The following is a 16,061-nucleotide window of genomic DNA, read 5'->3' on the forward strand; positions in this document are numbered from 1 at the left end:
TTCAGACTCAGGTCCCGGACCAGACTGATGGAACTGTGACTGTGCGCGCGTGGGTGGGTGTGTTTGCGCGTACTGCGTATGTGTGTCGTGTGCGTGGGTGCGTGAGGTGAGGTGAGGTGGATGCTGGCTGCCAGCCTGCCACGCTGCGTAGAGGCGGCGAGGCGCTGACAGACAGAGAAAGCGCGCTGGACTCGGTCTGGACAGGGAGGGGAGGAAGGAGAGAAGAGTGGAATACCTAAGGTACCTACCTGCCTTATTGCGCACCTTTCCAAGAATGGATGGATGGATAAGAAAAAAAGAGTACGTACCGATTCACCTGATTGGGCGGGGCTAGCGCAGGAGGCTAAAATTGCTCCTGTTCGAATTCGTCGAAAAAACGGTTGTCTCACCCCTGCCGCCGGCCAGGGGCGCTAGAGCAAGGTACCAACGCTGCTCCTTGCTGCTCCTGGATCCGCCCAGGATGTTTCCTCTGTGTCTGAATGTTGCGAACCAGGCCTCCCATTCGACCATTGGTCAATTCACCTTCCACGAGCCATGGTACCGCTGTGCCACGGTACGGATCTAATACCTCCTACCTGCCTTGGGGAAGGACGGATGGATACTCTTCTACAAGTCCACATGGGCGCTTGTCCAAGTTCGATCTTCTCTTCATTTGCTGATTGCTTGGATGCTTTGTTCTAGACTGCCATTGGGAAACAACACGGGAGCACTCTGTGCAGCAAGTCTATCAAGATGAAGGCGTATCGAGAGTGCAATAGCCAGTCGCATTGCACAACGCCCACCTACCTTTTTATGACTCTCGCATCTAATCGGCACGACGGCACCTTCCCGTAAGACCTTCCAACCTTTTCCTCGCCCGCCCGTATCCAATGTCAAGCATGGAGTACCTGCTCCGTGCCTATTATCTATCCACAAGACCACATAGCACGACCCTCCTCCCAGATCGATCCATTCTGCCCAGCAAACTTCACAAGAAGAAGAAGAAGAAGACGTGCAAGTTTCGGCCCCAGCACCCATCGTGTCATGGATGTCACGTACGGTTCCAATAGCAGTGGCCCCGGGGTTGCTGGGGCGAACCATCTCCAAGCGCCCAAACGGGAAATGGCGCCAAAGCAGAAGCGCTACGCTGCAACTACTGCCCCACACCATCTCCAAGGGTCCCTGTGCGCGAGCATGGCCCCTTTTTGGCCAGTCGCCGTCTGCGATCCCACCCTGCGGCCTCTTCCACCATTTGCCCTCCCAAAAATCCCCCAATACTGTTCCATTTCCTCTTTTTGCCCTTCCTTTTTCCAAATGGACAATGAGCCTGGTCTCGAATATCTCTTGCTGCCTCCCAACTTGGCTCCAGAGATAAGCCAGAGTAAGACACTTATGAACAGAGACAGCCACCGCCGCTCAGATCTCGACCCTAATCATAATCATGGCGGCCCGCGACCCTCGCCCACCTCGTCTTAACCTTCACCTCGAACGCCCTCCGAGAGCCACGGGAGACCCTTCAACTTCTGATACTCTTAACGCTTCATCTGATGACCTCCGTGGACGCCCACCCTACCGCGACCCCAACCGCCCTGCAACCTCACCTTCGCCCTCGCCTGGTCGTACCAGATCGCAGACTTTGCCCGTCCAAGTCCTGACGCCTACCTTCAATCCCGCCAAGGCAATCAAGCGGAAGCCTCTCTCCTCGACAGCTTCACAATTGGCCGCCAGCTACGGTATCGGCTCTGGTTCCAGTACCCCGTCTATACTGTCACCTTCGGCCTTTGCCGCCCCCGAAACACGTTTCTCGAGATCCTACTCTGTCGACAGCCCTACCCTCTATGAGTTTTCCGACAACAACAGCAACAACGTTCGCCCTCTCTTCGCACCACCAGCTGCTCACCAGAAGCTTGACATACAGTGAGTCCGAACGAACCCCTTTGCCTTTTCATCCAACTTTGCTCGACCTCTGCTGGGTCGTCCCTCACTCGCCTGCCAGAGGAAACAACTCTTTCGGTACCAATAGCAGCTAACCAGACTTTGACCTCTTGCAAGCAGACCCCCACCTACCGACCCGGCAGACGACGCGGCTTACTTTGCTTCACGAAACAACCCAAGCACCAACCTTGCATCCCCTCAAACAAAACCTTCAGACGGCCTGTCAGAACCTGCCTTTTTGACCTCCGACGTCACCCCAACCTTTTCTCCGAGGCTACCGAAAGCGACACCACCTCAGCCGATCATCGAGGAGGAGGAGGACACGGACGAAGATTCCGAGTCAATTTACAGTCACAACACTAATGATAACTCTATCATGTCCATACCCGCAACCAAACCTACTCCTCCCCATCTGAATCTATCAACGGATCGAGACAACTCTTCGCAAACAGTCACCACAGTCCTAGAACTCAGACAGTCACTCACGCCTACTACATCAACTCCCACTCCCTCGATCAATAAACCTCTTCCCAAATCACCAGGCTCTTCCAAGCTAGCCAACTTCTTCGGCTGGGGTTCTTCGCCGTCACCTTCGACGACAGAGTTCTCCTCTCTCTCATCCCCTCTTAATTCGCCTCGACGAGCTACTCTGACAGATGACACCCCTCTCACAACTGGAGTTCCGTCACTGCTGCCAGAACCTCGAAAAGGGAATGCGACGCCAACAAACGCGCTTGGATATTGCGAATCAAACCTATACACACCACCGCCTTCCTCCTTAGCCCCATCCCTACAAATCGAAGAGATGGAGGACGAACTAAAGGCCATCAGCGCCGAATTGGCATCGTCCATTCGGCGCGAGATGGATCTCGAAGACCTCGTCGATAGACTCCAGTCTGAGATCAATAACCCACAAGCCTCCGGCAGGAGGACTAGCGACTACTTTTCCGACTCTGGATATAGCTCTGCCAAGTTTAGCGAATACGACCAGAGCAAGGAAGAGGTCGAAAAGATTCAACGTCGTGCAGAACAAGAGAAGGCTTCAATGCGACTGGAACTGACCAACAAGTTGCAAGATGAACGGTCGCGAAGAAATGAGTTGGACCAGCAGATTAAAGAGCTGGCAGAGAAAGCTTCGCAGGTGGATGTTGCCCAGATTAATAACGAGGATACCAACAACCGTCTTCGAGACTTGGAGCACACATGCGAGGATCTCCGCCGCAGGCTCGGAGAGGAGGTGCAGGTAAAGTCTAACTTTGAGGACCTGCTCTCTGTTCTCAAGGTTGAGCTTCAGAGCACTACGAATGAGCGAGACAACCTCCGCGACGAGATCGTCCCCCAGTTGAAATCAAAGCTTGATGGCCTTGAAGCTGAGGCATCTGAGTATGCCAACCTCACCTATGAATCATCCAAGATGCAGCAAGAGTTGGAAGTCTTGAGACAGGAGAACAAAGCTCTCAAGTCTTCCGGACCACCACCACCACAGCCGGAGACTCGCGCCCGTAGTGCAACCAGCAGCTCGACTCGCCTTGCTCGTTCTAGCTCAGTAACGGCTATGCCATTCATCCTTCAAAAGGCGCCGTCGGGCTTGGGATTGACCAGGTCAAACACCGTTAAGTCAGGCGTGACCGAATCTCGAGAGCAGCTGTCGGAGCGCTTGAAGGATGTCGAGGCCCAGAGAGACGCTCTCCACAACGCATTGAAGAGCCTTCTCGAACGCCAAGAATTCCAAAATCGGGAAAATGAGAAGAAGATCAAGACCTTAGAGGTTGAGCGAGAGAGACTGATGGTGACGTCTCCACGACAAGCTGGCTTCGCCAAGGACATCTCCAACCTGAGGGTTGAAGTCAATGTATTGCGTCGTCGTGCTGACGAGGCGGCTGAACAGAAGTGGCAAGTGGAGAAGGGCCTCGCTGGCCTTAAGATGGACCTCGATCGTGCTGAGGGTGAAGTTGCTGCACTCCGTGGACTGTTGAAGGAGAAAGACATCCTCATTCCCCCATCGATGGCCCGCGGCAGCACCTATGAGTCTGCGTCTGTTCCTGTAACTTCAGAATCCTTGGAAGCTGCTTTCCAAGACCTCCAACTTGCCTACAAAGACTCCCTCCTCAAGATCAAGGATCTGGAAAGCAGCGGCTCTATGGTTGTGGGAGACGAGGCTACGAGACTGGCTCTCGAGAGGCTAGAGCAGTCCCTGACGTCTGCCGTCTTCGAGCGCGATACGGCGAAGGAAGAAGCCTCGGCCTACAAGGATCAGCTGGAGAGCTTGGCGGGCAGCGAGGTGGCACATCTTGAGAGCGAGCGCGCTCTTGCTGATGAGCTCCGTACGTCTGCTCAGCGCGTTGAGGAACTCGCCTCCCAAGTTCAGAACCAACTCTCCGTGAACTCTGAACTCCGCCAGCGCCTCGCGGAAGCCGTCGCCCGTGGCGATGCCGACCGCAAGGCCAACGCCGACCGCATTACACGCTTGCAAAGTCGCCTCAAGAACCTGGAGGAGCAACTGCAAGCTGCTCAGATTTCATCCGAGGAGCGCGTGGCTCGACACGAGGAGCAACTCAAGGAATTGAAGGACGCGCAAAGTGTTCAGCTGCGCCGTATGAGCCCTTCGCCTGGTGCCAGCAGCATGCGCTCTCCTCGCAAGTCGAGTCTCAGCCCGATGCCATCGCCAATGTTCCCTCGGTCGCCCCGTCTCATGCCGAAGCAGTCTGTCGAGGATGAGACGCAGATCGAGAGACTGCGGGTCAAGGTCGTTGAGCTGGAGACAGCGCTTACCGTTGCAGACTCGGAGATGCAAGATGTCATTGCCCGCATGAGCACTGCTCAGATTGAAGTTTTGACGCTGCAGGAGGAGCGCGAAGCCGCGCGACGTGAGACCAGACGTATCCAGCAAGAGTTGGAAAAGGAGAGAATGAAGGCGTTCGAAAATCGATTCAAGACGCTCGGCAGCTCAGTTCAATGATATAATCGGGCGACTCGGCTCGGATAGGGGTTGGTGCCACGGCATAACACGGCCTCCTATACCCGTCATCAGTATGCGGCGCGCCTCGTTTCAGGATGAGCACCTGGGCCAGGACACTCCCTCGACACCTCTCCAGTTTTCACACCGCACGCACTCGAAATTTGATCTCTAGGTCACCAACATTGTGGCCGCATTACCTCCTGCGAAAAGGAGCAAACCATGCATTGGGATAGCGAAGTGCGCATCGATCACTTACATCGACGTTTTTTTTTGAATTTTTTAGTTTTGGGCGGGTATCGGAGCACCATCATCTCTGGGATGAGGCAGTGTGCCACGATTCCCCACAGAATGGGCTCCCTCTTTTTTTGGAGGTGCTACACAAAGCACCGTTGACGGCCGAAAGCTACAGCACATGATATACGTCTCGCCAGTCTGCAGACATCTCTCTATACCTCTATTCTATATACTTAGTGGGGCAGTGCAAGCACGCAAGTGTTTGTGTAATGTGTTTATCTAGTCTATGTCTTCTGCTTTTGCCCTGTTTGCTCCTGGATGTCCTTTTGCAAGGTTTCTTTGGGTCAATTGGTATGAGGCTAGAATTGTACAAACAAGAAACGGAATAATCAAGGGCGGGGGTCATTGAAGAGAAGGAATCAGTGGAAGAAGAAAAAGACCAAAGCGGCCTTGCCATGAGAGAATGGAAAAAGGTTCGATGCCGGCAAGCGTCAAGGGTTGTGAGGATGCCTGTGTATGATAGAGAAGAATTGACGACTTGAATCGTACAGATCTTGACCCGCCTTATACGTGACTTGTAAGCAATGCGCTCTGTTGAATCCATCGTGTATGATATGAGTTGGCCTTTCATCAGTGGTTGCCCTTGGGGTGGTGGTGGTGGTGGTGGTTAGCGAAAGCGAAGTTGGTTCAGTTGGTGGTGCATTGAGATAATCCCGACGGGCTGGAGAGGATTGCCACACCAAACGGGCGGCCCGCGAGAATCAACGTCAGATCGTCAAATCGGGCACTCCGGGACAGGGAGACCCCGGGGCCATTGCATGAGGCCGGCCAGCCAGCCATCCAACTTGTACTTCTTTTGCTTCTTACATTTCCTTCTTTCTGTAGTAAAATAAAAGCTGTTGAAAAACTTAGTCCAGTTACAGCTCAGTTACAGTCCAATCACGTTTTTGAGAACAAAGATCTAATGGGTGATGTGCTGCGCTTCTTTTGAGTAGGGAAAGACTAGGGATATCAAATGTCTCGTTTTCTGTTCGTTTCATCTTTTTGGGCAGTTTCCACCTTGTAACCAGTCCGCTCTAGCTTTTACGAAATTCGCCGTTATTTTGGTCCAAGCAATGGGGAAAATAGTCCAATCATCAACTGTTCTCTATCGCGAAAAGTGCATCGTTGCTCCTTTTACAGATAGGTGACTGGCCTACAGTCCACCGTACTGCTTCACGATGCCCGCGACCTTGTTGGCGAGCTCATCAGCCTCAGAGCGGGTGGCTGCTTCAGCGTACACACGGCAGGCGTTCTCGGTACCGCTGGCGCGAGCGAAGGAACGAGCGCTGGTGTACTTTCTAACACACTGATCAATCTCGTCTTGAGCTCCCGCAGGATGGCTGAGGCGACGCTCGGCATCCGTGGTCTGGAAAGCATCTTTGTTGCCAACCTCAACACGAACCAAGCGGTTGGGAAGATCCGAGTAAGTCGAGGCCCAGTCCTTGAGAGTCCAGCCCTTGTGAGCGAGAATTACCTCCACCATCAACATATCTGACAGCGCATCACCAACGGTCTGGTTGATGAGGTTGCCGACGGCGGCGAGGGTCTCGAGGGCATCCTTCTGTGCGGGGGACTGGGGCTTTGTCTCGCTGAAGGCACGCATAGCATCTTGGCTGAAGATGACAGTGCCGTGGCCGTTGGCCTCGAAGTAGGGACCAATGTCGAATTTGAGAGCAGCATGGTGCAAGTGCTTGACGCCGGTGGGCGTGCAAACGACGGGCAATCCGAGATGCTTCTCAATATAGTTGGTGCTAGCACCGTTGGCATAAGCGGTCTGGACGACGCCGATGCGCAAGTCCTTTTCAAGGCCGGCAGATCGAACCAGATCGCCAATGAAGGAAGCAGCCAAGGTGGATATCCGATCGCCGTCGAGCATGAAGAAGCCGGTGTCCGGGTCGGTGTAGTAGTAGATCAGGCGGTCGGCGTCACCGTCAAAGGAGCAGTAGCGAGCGCCTGGGATGGGCTTGGGAGAAGCAGGGGCACGCTGCTTGGTCTTGACAAAGTCTGCACCACACTGCACAAGTTAATTAAGGGGTAGAGTGGTACAGGTGCGATACTACTCACGTCGAGGTTGAGGACTTCGGGGCGAAGAACATCGTCGTTGACAACCTTGACGTCGAAGCCAGTGACATCCTTGGGGACGTGCTTCAGGAACTCGGTCAACTTGGGGCCACCAACACCGTTGGAGCAGTCGATGGTTAACTGTCCGTCAACCTTGCGACCCTTCAGAGCCTTGACAAAAGCGTCGGCAAACTTCTCGTAGTACCCAGTCTCGCTGACCTTGCCATACGACTGCGGTGTGCCCTCGGTGTTGACGCATCGGGTGAGGTAGTGGAGCTGGGGAGTGGTGAGGATCTTGTAGTCGGTGTACTCAACGCCGGTGGCCTCGAAGGAATCGGCCAGAGCAGCGACAAGCTTGTGGCCCGAAGGGCGGGTGTCTCGACCGTAAACGACGCGTGCAGGGTCGGACAGGTTGATGCGGAGCTGGGAGGCCAAGGCCTTGTAGTTGTCGACAAGCTCCTGGTCCGAGGAGCTGTTGACAAGCTTAGTAGCATACGACTCCCACTCCTGCTCAAGCATGTCTCCCATGGGGTCAACGATCTTGACGCCATTGTCGGCAGCGGGGTTGTGGCTAGCCGTGATCATGACGCCAATAGCCTGGCCATTGAGCTTGCGACTACGCAGGCCGGAGAGCAGACCGACACGAAAAGTGACACCGTCAAGGAGATCAGCCTTCATCCGGAACCCCGCAGTGCCATACTTGAAGGTATGGTTCGGAACGATAGGGTGCTTTTGCGAAGCGGCGATGATCTTCTCGTCCGACATGACGGGCTGTGGACTCAAGCGAATGGCTATGGGTGAACGAGGCAATTTCAAAAAGGATTTGACGTGTTGGAAGAGCGATGGCCGGGGTGGAACAAGGAGAGAAATAAAGAGGCAACGTAGTAGGTAATGGAGCTGGGGATGTTTACGAGGAAACAGTGGAGAGAAATGGAGGCCGGCAGTTTGCCAGTTGCCTACCTTACCTTACTATGAGGTGCTTGCTGACCTGGAAACTGGATGCGGTGGCCGCCATTCCAGCGTGCTGTTTCCTCCACTCAACTGTTACCTACGTCCCTGCCAGGCTCACCTCAGCTGCCCACCATTTACCTCATGCGAGAACAGCAGCGACTTTAACAGGCAGGCCCCGCCGTAGCCATTGCCCGTGATGCAATCATGCAAGTCAGACTGGGCGCTGGATGGATGCAGCACACCGCAAGAGGAAGGGGTGGGGTCGCAGCCCGGATTGCCCCTCATCAGCGTCCATGAGGGGCACAAGTGGATGACAGACCACCTAAACTGCCGCTCAAGACATCTTGGCGGCTTCTGTTCATCACCATAGATACTGCCAAGTTGAATCTCCCGAGATACTGAAAGCTGCAAAGGGTATTCCCAATGGTATCAAGACTTGATGCCTTATTTATGAAATATTAATTGAAGGTGTGGCAGTGGTGAAGCAATCGGCGGAAACTTGTCACTTACTTGGCTGCCACGCTGCTCAGGAGATGATCGGCGTCCCTCAGCGCTCAGAACGCTGGATGGTCCTGGCACGAAAGTCGGATGGGGTATGCTTCATGTCACGTGGATTCGTGATGACCACTCTACGCCAAGCGCCACTGCTTGGCGTGTCTGCGCGTCGCGACTCCAAGTTTCCTTCCTTCCCCACCCCCTCCTTCGCTTCTTTCTAGCCGGCGAGGCACGCTCTGCACCTAAGTCGACAATTGCAGTTTGGGCCGTCGTCTTCTTTTCTCTCTTGGAAATCGCATTTCTTATCCCGGCTGCATACTTGCCGGCAGAAATGCTCTTTTCGGCGTTGAGCTTTTGGCAATGATCTTTGAAGTACGGATACCCCAAGGAAACTCCAACATCACAGCGGCACTATGGCTGGCGAACACGAGCAATACGCCAATCCCCTGCTCCTTGACTGGGTAAAGGAGTGGCTGGATACTGCGAGAGAACGGAACATGAAGAGCACCTCCACCTATCGAAATGCCTATGAGTCTCTCAAGGCATGCCCCATCACCTTCAAGCATCCAAGCCAGCTCACCCAGCTCAAGGGCTTTGGAGACAAGCTCTCTTCACGTCTGACCGATAAGCTAAAGGAGCATTGCGAGTCAAACGGCCTGCCTATGCCTAAGAATCCACGGCTGTCTAAGGAAGATCGCACATCCCTCGGCGGCGCTGCTGAAGATGACGAGCCCCCTCCACCCAAGAAAGCACGCAAGGCAAAGCCTTACGTTCCAACATATCGCTCTGGCGCCTACGCTCTTCTACTATCACTCTCCACACTGGATAAAGGTGTACAACTTGGAATAACCAAGGCTAGCCTAATAGAGTTGGCCCAGGAACACTGCGACGCATCCTTCTCGGCGCCTAGTGACCCTGGCAAATACTACACGGCATGGAACTCTATGAAGACGCTTATCGAAAAGGATCTTGTTTGCGAGAAAGGCCGACCACAGAGGCGGTACACTCTTACTGATGAGGGATGGGAGGTTGCTGAGCGCATCAAAAAGACCACAGAAGCAACCGGTGCAGCCGACCAAGCTGCCGCAGGCCCTAGCACGCATGACGGTCCTGTCGGAGGGGTCAACCCTATTTCCATATCGTTGAATAGAGATGCTTCGCCATCTTTCGAACCAGTGGAACCCCCTAGAACGACATCAGAGTACGAAGGCGTTGTCGCGAATGGACCAGTGGTTTCGGATGAGGCATCGTTACCAAACTTCGTCCCGATTCGGCTTGCACCCGGTTCTTTCACTGTTCATCTCGCCCTTGACATCCGCGAAGTTCGAGCAGTCAAGGATCGCGACTACATGCAAGACGAACTCACCAAAAAGGGCGTAAAACCCATAATGCGAGCTCTGGACGTCGGCGACGCGCAGTGGATTGCCAAATGCCACGATCCCAACGCCTTATCCCGCCACGGCGCAGAGGGAGATGAGATTGTGCTGGATTGGATTGTTGAGCGCAAGCGACTAGACGATCTTGTTAGCAGTATCAAGGATGGCCGTTTTCACGAGCAGAAATTTCGACTTCGGAAATCTGGAGTCAAACACGTTGTCTACATAGTCGAGGAAATGGCCTTGGACTCGGCGTATTTCTCCAAGATTGAGGAAATGGTTCAATCCGCCACCGCGTCTACACAAGTAGTTAATGGCTACTTTTTGAAGAAGACCCAAAAGATGGACGACACGATCCGGTACCTTGCGCGGATGACGTTCATGCTCAAGAAGATGTACGAATGCAAGCCTCTTTTGGTCATCCCGACCCCGGTCTTGACAGCACAGAACTACTTGCCGTTGCTAGAACACCTTCGGGAGAAAGAGCCTACGACGAATTACTATATCACATACGCGGCCTTTGCGTCGTTGGCGTCCAAGTCAGACATGATGACTTTACGAGATGTTTACCTTAAAATGCTCATGACGACTAGGGGCATTACGGGAGAGAAGGCTTTGGAGATTCAGAAGCGGTGGAAGACACCGCATGCTTTAATCAAGGCGTTCCAGGAATGCGGCTCAGGCGAGCAAGGGCTCAAGAGGAAACGGGAAATGGTTATTAGCGGTCTGCCCAATCTTGTAGGGCGCAAAAAGATTGCCAAGGCCGTCAGTCAACGGCTAGCCGAGGTCTGGGGCGATGCATGATTATGAATTGAATACCCTCTTGCGAATATACAAGAAACAGTCCACAGAGTCGCCCACCTATCCGATGTCACACTCACTTTGTGATAACAGATAGGAGATTATTCTTTCACCAAGGCCTATGGCGTGGCAGGGAATGTCCTCGTTTGAATTGCCCCGCACCCATAGGTCACGAGTTGGAGTCTCGTGAAAATCCTAGCATCGCTACACCTGGGGCTGGTAGAGATCTCCTAGGATTTCGTAGGCCTATCATGAGGGGAACTAAGCTTTTATACTTATATATCAGTTCATTCCTTTTTTCCCTTCGTCATCTATTCTGAATATAGTGAATCGATTGGTTCTGATTGATTGTTTATTTGTTTGCTGTATCGTCACTGGCAGGGACGCGGGGGTATCACACGCCGAGTACCAAGTCACACATGTCGCATGATGCCTTGTACAAATGAAGAGCATTTTAAAACACCTTATTTCAGTAGCTATATGGAAGAAGCTCGTATAATAACTAGGAATGACGTATTTCTTTTCGACACATACTCTCCTCAAGACCTACCACCAAGTCCCTGAGCTACGATCCGCTCAACCATTCTCTCCAACGGAGCGCTGCCGGCACCGCCGAGGTACCCGGCGAGGCTCTTCTCGGCATACTTTGCCATCATGTCCACCTCAATATTGACAGTGTCACCGGGCTTCTTGCTCGCGACAACGACCTTTTCCTGCGTGTAGCTGATCAGCATGACCTCCCACCAGCCCTCCTCATCATTGACCTGCGTCACGGTCAAGCTCGTGCCGTCGAGCGCGACATAGCCCTTGTAGATGATGTAGCGCAGGACGGCCTTGTCTCGCGGCGCGAAGCGGAACGTGAGGGCGTTACCGTCCGGGGTGACGGCCAGGATGGTGGCCGTGGTGTCGACGTGGCCCTGGACGAAGTGGCCGCCCATGCGGGTGTCGGCGCGGACGGCGCGCTCGAGGTTGGCACGCGAGTCTTTGACAAGGGAGCCGAGGTTGGTGATGCGCAGCGTCTCGGGGGCGACGCCGACCTTGAAGGAGGGGGGGCCGGAGGCTTCGAAGGATGTGACGGTGAGGCAGACGCCGTTGATGGCGATTGAGTCGCCAAGGTGGCAGTCTGAGAGGAGGGTGGAGGACTCGGGCAGGGTGATTGTGAGGGAGGTGCCTCCTGTCTCGTCGTTGGGGTTGAGCTCCGAGACGACTGGGGGTGGGATGTTAGTTGAGGACATTCCAAGTTTGATGTGTGATGAGGGGTGAGTCAAGGGCAAGTGATGAGGGGTCCGGACCTCCGATTTCTTCGACGATGCCGGTGAACATGGTTGCGTTTATGAACTCGCTCAGTCCAGTGATGGTAGTATGATACTCTATGAGTGAAGTGTTTATCAAGCTACATCAATGAGAAGTAGTGGCGATGAATTGGATGAGTGAGTTGAGCTGAGATGAGAAGTCATTGAAAGCTCTCGGAAGCTATGGACGTCTAATCAGAGTGACCCCTCCAAGCACAATCCCCTCCCCCACTTTCTATAACGGGCGATGCCGCAATCCACTCAGAGACACTGGCCTGATTACATATGCCAGCGCCCAATGCATTCCTCGTGATTCCGATGTTCCAATTCATCTATCGCGCGTTCCTTCGTCCGATCAGCGGAACATCCAAGTCTCTCTACTATCGGGTCAATCCGTTAGCTCATATCAATAAAGTTCTTCTACGGCGGTCGACGCTAAGTGACATGTGTGCTTAGAAGGCACGTAGCACGTATTACTAAGCATGGCGACCGTTTGTTCGTGCTTGAAGAAAACCAGCCAAGTGGGACTCTTTACATTTCCCTACGACCCACGCACTTGTTTTGTTGTGGGGACGAGGTAGACATATAAGCATCATCACATCAATGGGGGACATGAAACTTTGCGGGCGTTTCTTGTTGGTTCTTGCGGCTGATGTCGGAAGTCGGAAGTTCCGAGGGGAATCCCAATCCTTCAGCTTTCGGGACGCGTGAGCCTATCGCGCGTTCAGTCGAAGTGTTCGCCTATTGTTCACCTTGGCACGAACTTACAAGCTGGCAGTTGAAAGAACTCAATGTGGTTACTTATATAACTTGACCACCGGTCCTCGGCATTCTACTAGCCATCAATTTCTTGTCGTTGTTAAAGATACTTGGCACGTCCCTTTACATGGGTTGTGCCAATACACCAATGGCCTCGTCAGGCCCAGCCACGGCGACTTATACATTCATCATCATTCTCGAAAACAACAAGAGATTCATGAAACCCGTGACCAGCTTTTCCAAGGTTGAAATCCGTACGCACTACACAGCCATCTTTATTCACCTCCTCAGAGGTGTACAAGAAACCAGGCGAGTCGGGCCATGTTGCTTCGTTGCCCGTGCTCAATTGTCAGCCACCAACATGATTTGAGACGACCAGCACCTTCAAATTGCCTAGCGTCTGGCTCTCTCTCTCTCTCTCTCTCTCAGCCGAGTCAACCGACTTGGAGATGGATGAGCCTTGCCTGATCTTGGACCCTGAGTGGTACGGACAACAAATCCGTGGTATCCACGGCGTTTTAACTCGATAGTCCGTGTCCCAAGGTGACAAATAAGCTTTCCTACCTAGCATGTTTGGGGGACAACCCAGCATTGCCCATGCTTACACGCCCTGAGACAATGCCATTTCGTGATCAGTGAGGAAACTAGACACTCCTTCAAACAGCTGGATGGAACGTTAAAGGCACTTAGGTATGGGTCTTTACCGATAGCGAGGGCACAACTCGTATGTATACGCAGGCTTCGTTTGGTTCATCTGGGCCGATCTGGATCGACACTATTCGCTCGTTCACGCTGTTCCCACGGTAGCCATCAAGGTAGATCTGTCCGCTAGACGCGGCAGCGAAACATCATGACTATGCTGGTTTCTCTCGTTTGCGCTGTTGCCTTCTTTTCATCTCTAATATCTGCGCAGTTCGTCGCGCAGCCTACGGATCTCAAGACGGTCAAGGGGGCCGGAGGCGTCAATGTGCGATTCAAAGAGGTGCCGAACGGCATTTGCGAGACCAACCCCAATGTGAAGAGCTTCGCAGGCTACGTGGACGTCAGCCCGACCCAGCACATGTACTTTTACATGTTCGAAGCACGACAGAATGCCGCCGCGGCTCCCTTGACCGTCAGACTCGACGGCGGGCCGGGAGCATCCTCCATGAACGGCCTCTTCACTGAGATCGGCCCTTGCTCCATCGACGCCAAGGGCAAAGTGGTGGACAACCCAAATTCGTGGTCGACGGTGAGCAACCTGCTCTTCGTCGACCAGCCCGCGACCGTCGGCTTCTCCTTCACCAACCTGGTCAACGGCACCGTCAACCCAAAGACGGCCGAGATCGTGCCCCAGCAGTGCACATCCGCGGACCCCATGTGCGGGACCTACTCCTCCATGGACGTCTCCCTGACGCCCAACTCGACGGCCGACGCAGCGAAAGTCTTTTACCAGGTGATGCAGGGGATCATGGGCGCCTTCCCGCAGTACGCGGCCAACGGGATACACATCAACGGCCAGTCGTACGGCGGCCACTACGTGCCCGTCTTCGCAGACTTCATCACCCAGCAGAACAAGGCGAAAGCTCCCGGCACCGTCCAGGTGCCCCTAAAGTCCATCTCCATCGAGGACGGCTTCATGGACACCCGCGTGCAGTTCGGCGCCTACTTCAACTACTCCGTCTCTCCGGGTAACCCCTACGACGTGAAGCCCTTCAACGACACCCAGCAGAAGCAGCTCTTCACCAACATGTTTGGCACGGGAGGTTGTCAGGACCGCCAAAACGCCTGCAACGCCCAGCCGACCGACAAGCTCTGCGCCGAGGCCGACGCTTTTTGCGTGAAAAACGTCGAGGACTTCTGGGACGTCAACGCCGGCCGCGCCGAGAACGACATCCGCCTCCTCCTCCCGGAACCCTACCCCTCGGCCACGTTCGTGAGCTACCTCAACAGGGCCGACGTGCAAGCCGCCATCGGGGCTTCCAACAACTTCACGCAGGCGTCGGTGCAGACCGCCATCGCCTTCGGGTCCACGGGCGACGACAGCCGTACGGGGGCGCTGGTCACGCAGTCGCTCAAGAACCTCGTCCAGCAAGGAATCACCGTCTCCCTCTTTACCGGCGACGCCGACTACGACAGCAACATGGTTGGCGCGCAGATCGTCGCGGCGCAGCTGGGCACCCCGAACTGGGCGAGCGCCGGGTTCGTCAACATGTCTGCCAACACGGACGGACAGGTACCTGGGGAGGTGAAGCAGGCCGATAATTTCTCCTTTACGCGGCTGTTCTTTGCTGGTCACCTGTCCGCCTTCAACCAGCCCGAGGCGGCGCTGAGGATCCAGGAGCGGACGATCAAGGGGGTGGACATCGCGTCTGGGACGACGCCGATGGTGTTTGGGAAGAACTTGATCACGCAGGGCCCGCCGGAGAGTACCTTTAAAGAAGGCTCCGCGACGGTGCAGACAAAGGTTGTGCCCAAGGGTGCCGTGTATGATCCGCATACGCACTTGCCCGTGTTGCCTGGACGGGTGGCGGCGGTGGATGGTGGTGCTGATTTTAGTGTCAAGGCCGACCAAGATCCGGATATGGAGCCTCATCCGCTGGCTGGTATGACGGCGAAGAATATCAGAAAGATGTTGAGAGAAAATGGGCCGCCACAATTAAGAATTTAGTTAGATTAGCTGTATCGGACTTAAAAATGTTTAGATCTCATGAGATCATCTCATTTGCCAAGACCCCTCAATGACTTGTACATGTGGAGGTGAATAAGTGAGCCTGTATATGTTTGTCTACCTGCCTTTGAAACATTCTTTAGAATTTCGGGACAACAATCTCGTCTCCAGAGATCAGTAGGAGGAAGTTTCCAATCAGGGGTCTCCGCAGCAGACCCAAGTAACCGTACACATACGAGTCCTGTTGTAGGCAGGGTGACCCTGAGGTACAAATATGAGAGTCAACAGAAAAAAGGCCAGCAATGACAGGGAGCTCCGAGTTACCAAGGTCATTGTACATAGGTATTTCGACTCTTGGACGAACTTGGTGATGCAAGTATGATACTTTCAGCCTTTCTCCCCCCGGGTGTCACAAAAGTAACGGCCCAAACACTGGCTCTCCAACTATTTATAATCGACCATAAGATGAAGTCGGTGATTCCCTGGAACAGCAATTTGTGAACGACTAGTGGAAGTTTTCAACTGAC

General features: G+C 54.0%; 5 protein-coding genes across 5 annotated transcripts; 3 read left to right on the top strand and 2 right to left on the bottom strand.

Moving 5' to 3' along the window:
* Positions 1-1,420: 1,420 nt before the first annotated feature.
* N0V96_003988 (uncharacterized protein) lies at positions 1,421-4,873 on the top strand (the record flags this gene model as incomplete). The annotated part of the gene is made up of 3 exons (XM_065756990.1): positions 1,421-1,896; positions 2,188-2,264; positions 2,697-4,873. The coding sequence occupies 3 exons, from the start codon at positions 1,421-1,423 to the stop codon at positions 4,871-4,873; spliced, it is 2,730 nt and encodes a 909-aa protein (XP_065614203.1).
* A 1,429-nt stretch (positions 4,874-6,302) lies between these two features.
* On the bottom strand, positions 6,303-7,975 carry PCM1 (Phosphoacetylglucosamine Mutase; the record flags this gene model as incomplete). The annotated part of the gene is made up of 2 exons (XM_053188055.1): positions 6,303-7,163; positions 7,214-7,975. The coding sequence occupies 2 exons, from the start codon at positions 7,973-7,975 to the stop codon at positions 6,303-6,305; spliced, it is 1,623 nt and encodes a 540-aa protein (XP_053054017.1).
* A 1,094-nt stretch (positions 7,976-9,069) lies between these two features.
* Positions 9,070-10,836, top strand: MUS81 (Crossover junction endonuclease mus81; the record flags this gene model as incomplete). The annotated part of the gene is made up of 1 exon (XM_053188056.1): positions 9,070-10,836. The coding sequence occupies one exon, from the start codon at positions 9,070-9,072 to the stop codon at positions 10,834-10,836; it is 1,767 nt and encodes a 588-aa protein (XP_053054018.1).
* Positions 10,837-11,372: 536 nt separating this feature from the next.
* On the bottom strand, positions 11,373-12,156 carry RIB5 (Riboflavin synthase alpha chain; the record flags this gene model as incomplete). Its single annotated transcript, XM_053188057.1, has 2 exons — positions 11,373-12,040; positions 12,126-12,156. The coding sequence occupies 2 exons, from the start codon at positions 12,154-12,156 to the stop codon at positions 11,373-11,375; spliced, it is 699 nt and encodes a 232-aa protein (XP_053054019.1).
* A 1,578-nt stretch (positions 12,157-13,734) lies between these two features.
* Positions 13,735-15,534, top strand: N0V96_003992 (uncharacterized protein; the record flags this gene model as incomplete). The annotated part of the gene is made up of 1 exon (XM_053188058.1): positions 13,735-15,534. One exon carries the CDS (start codon positions 13,735-13,737, stop codon positions 15,532-15,534), a length of 1,800 nt encoding a protein of 599 aa, XP_053054020.1.
* Between the last annotated feature and the right edge of the window lie 527 nt (positions 15,535-16,061).

Source organism: Colletotrichum fioriniae, assembly GCF_027942845.1.
Source record: "Colletotrichum fioriniae strain IMI 355084 chromosome Unknown scaffold_4, whole genome shotgun sequence".
Taxonomy (NCBI): Eukaryota; Fungi; Ascomycota; class Sordariomycetes; order Glomerellales; family Glomerellaceae; genus Colletotrichum; species Colletotrichum fioriniae.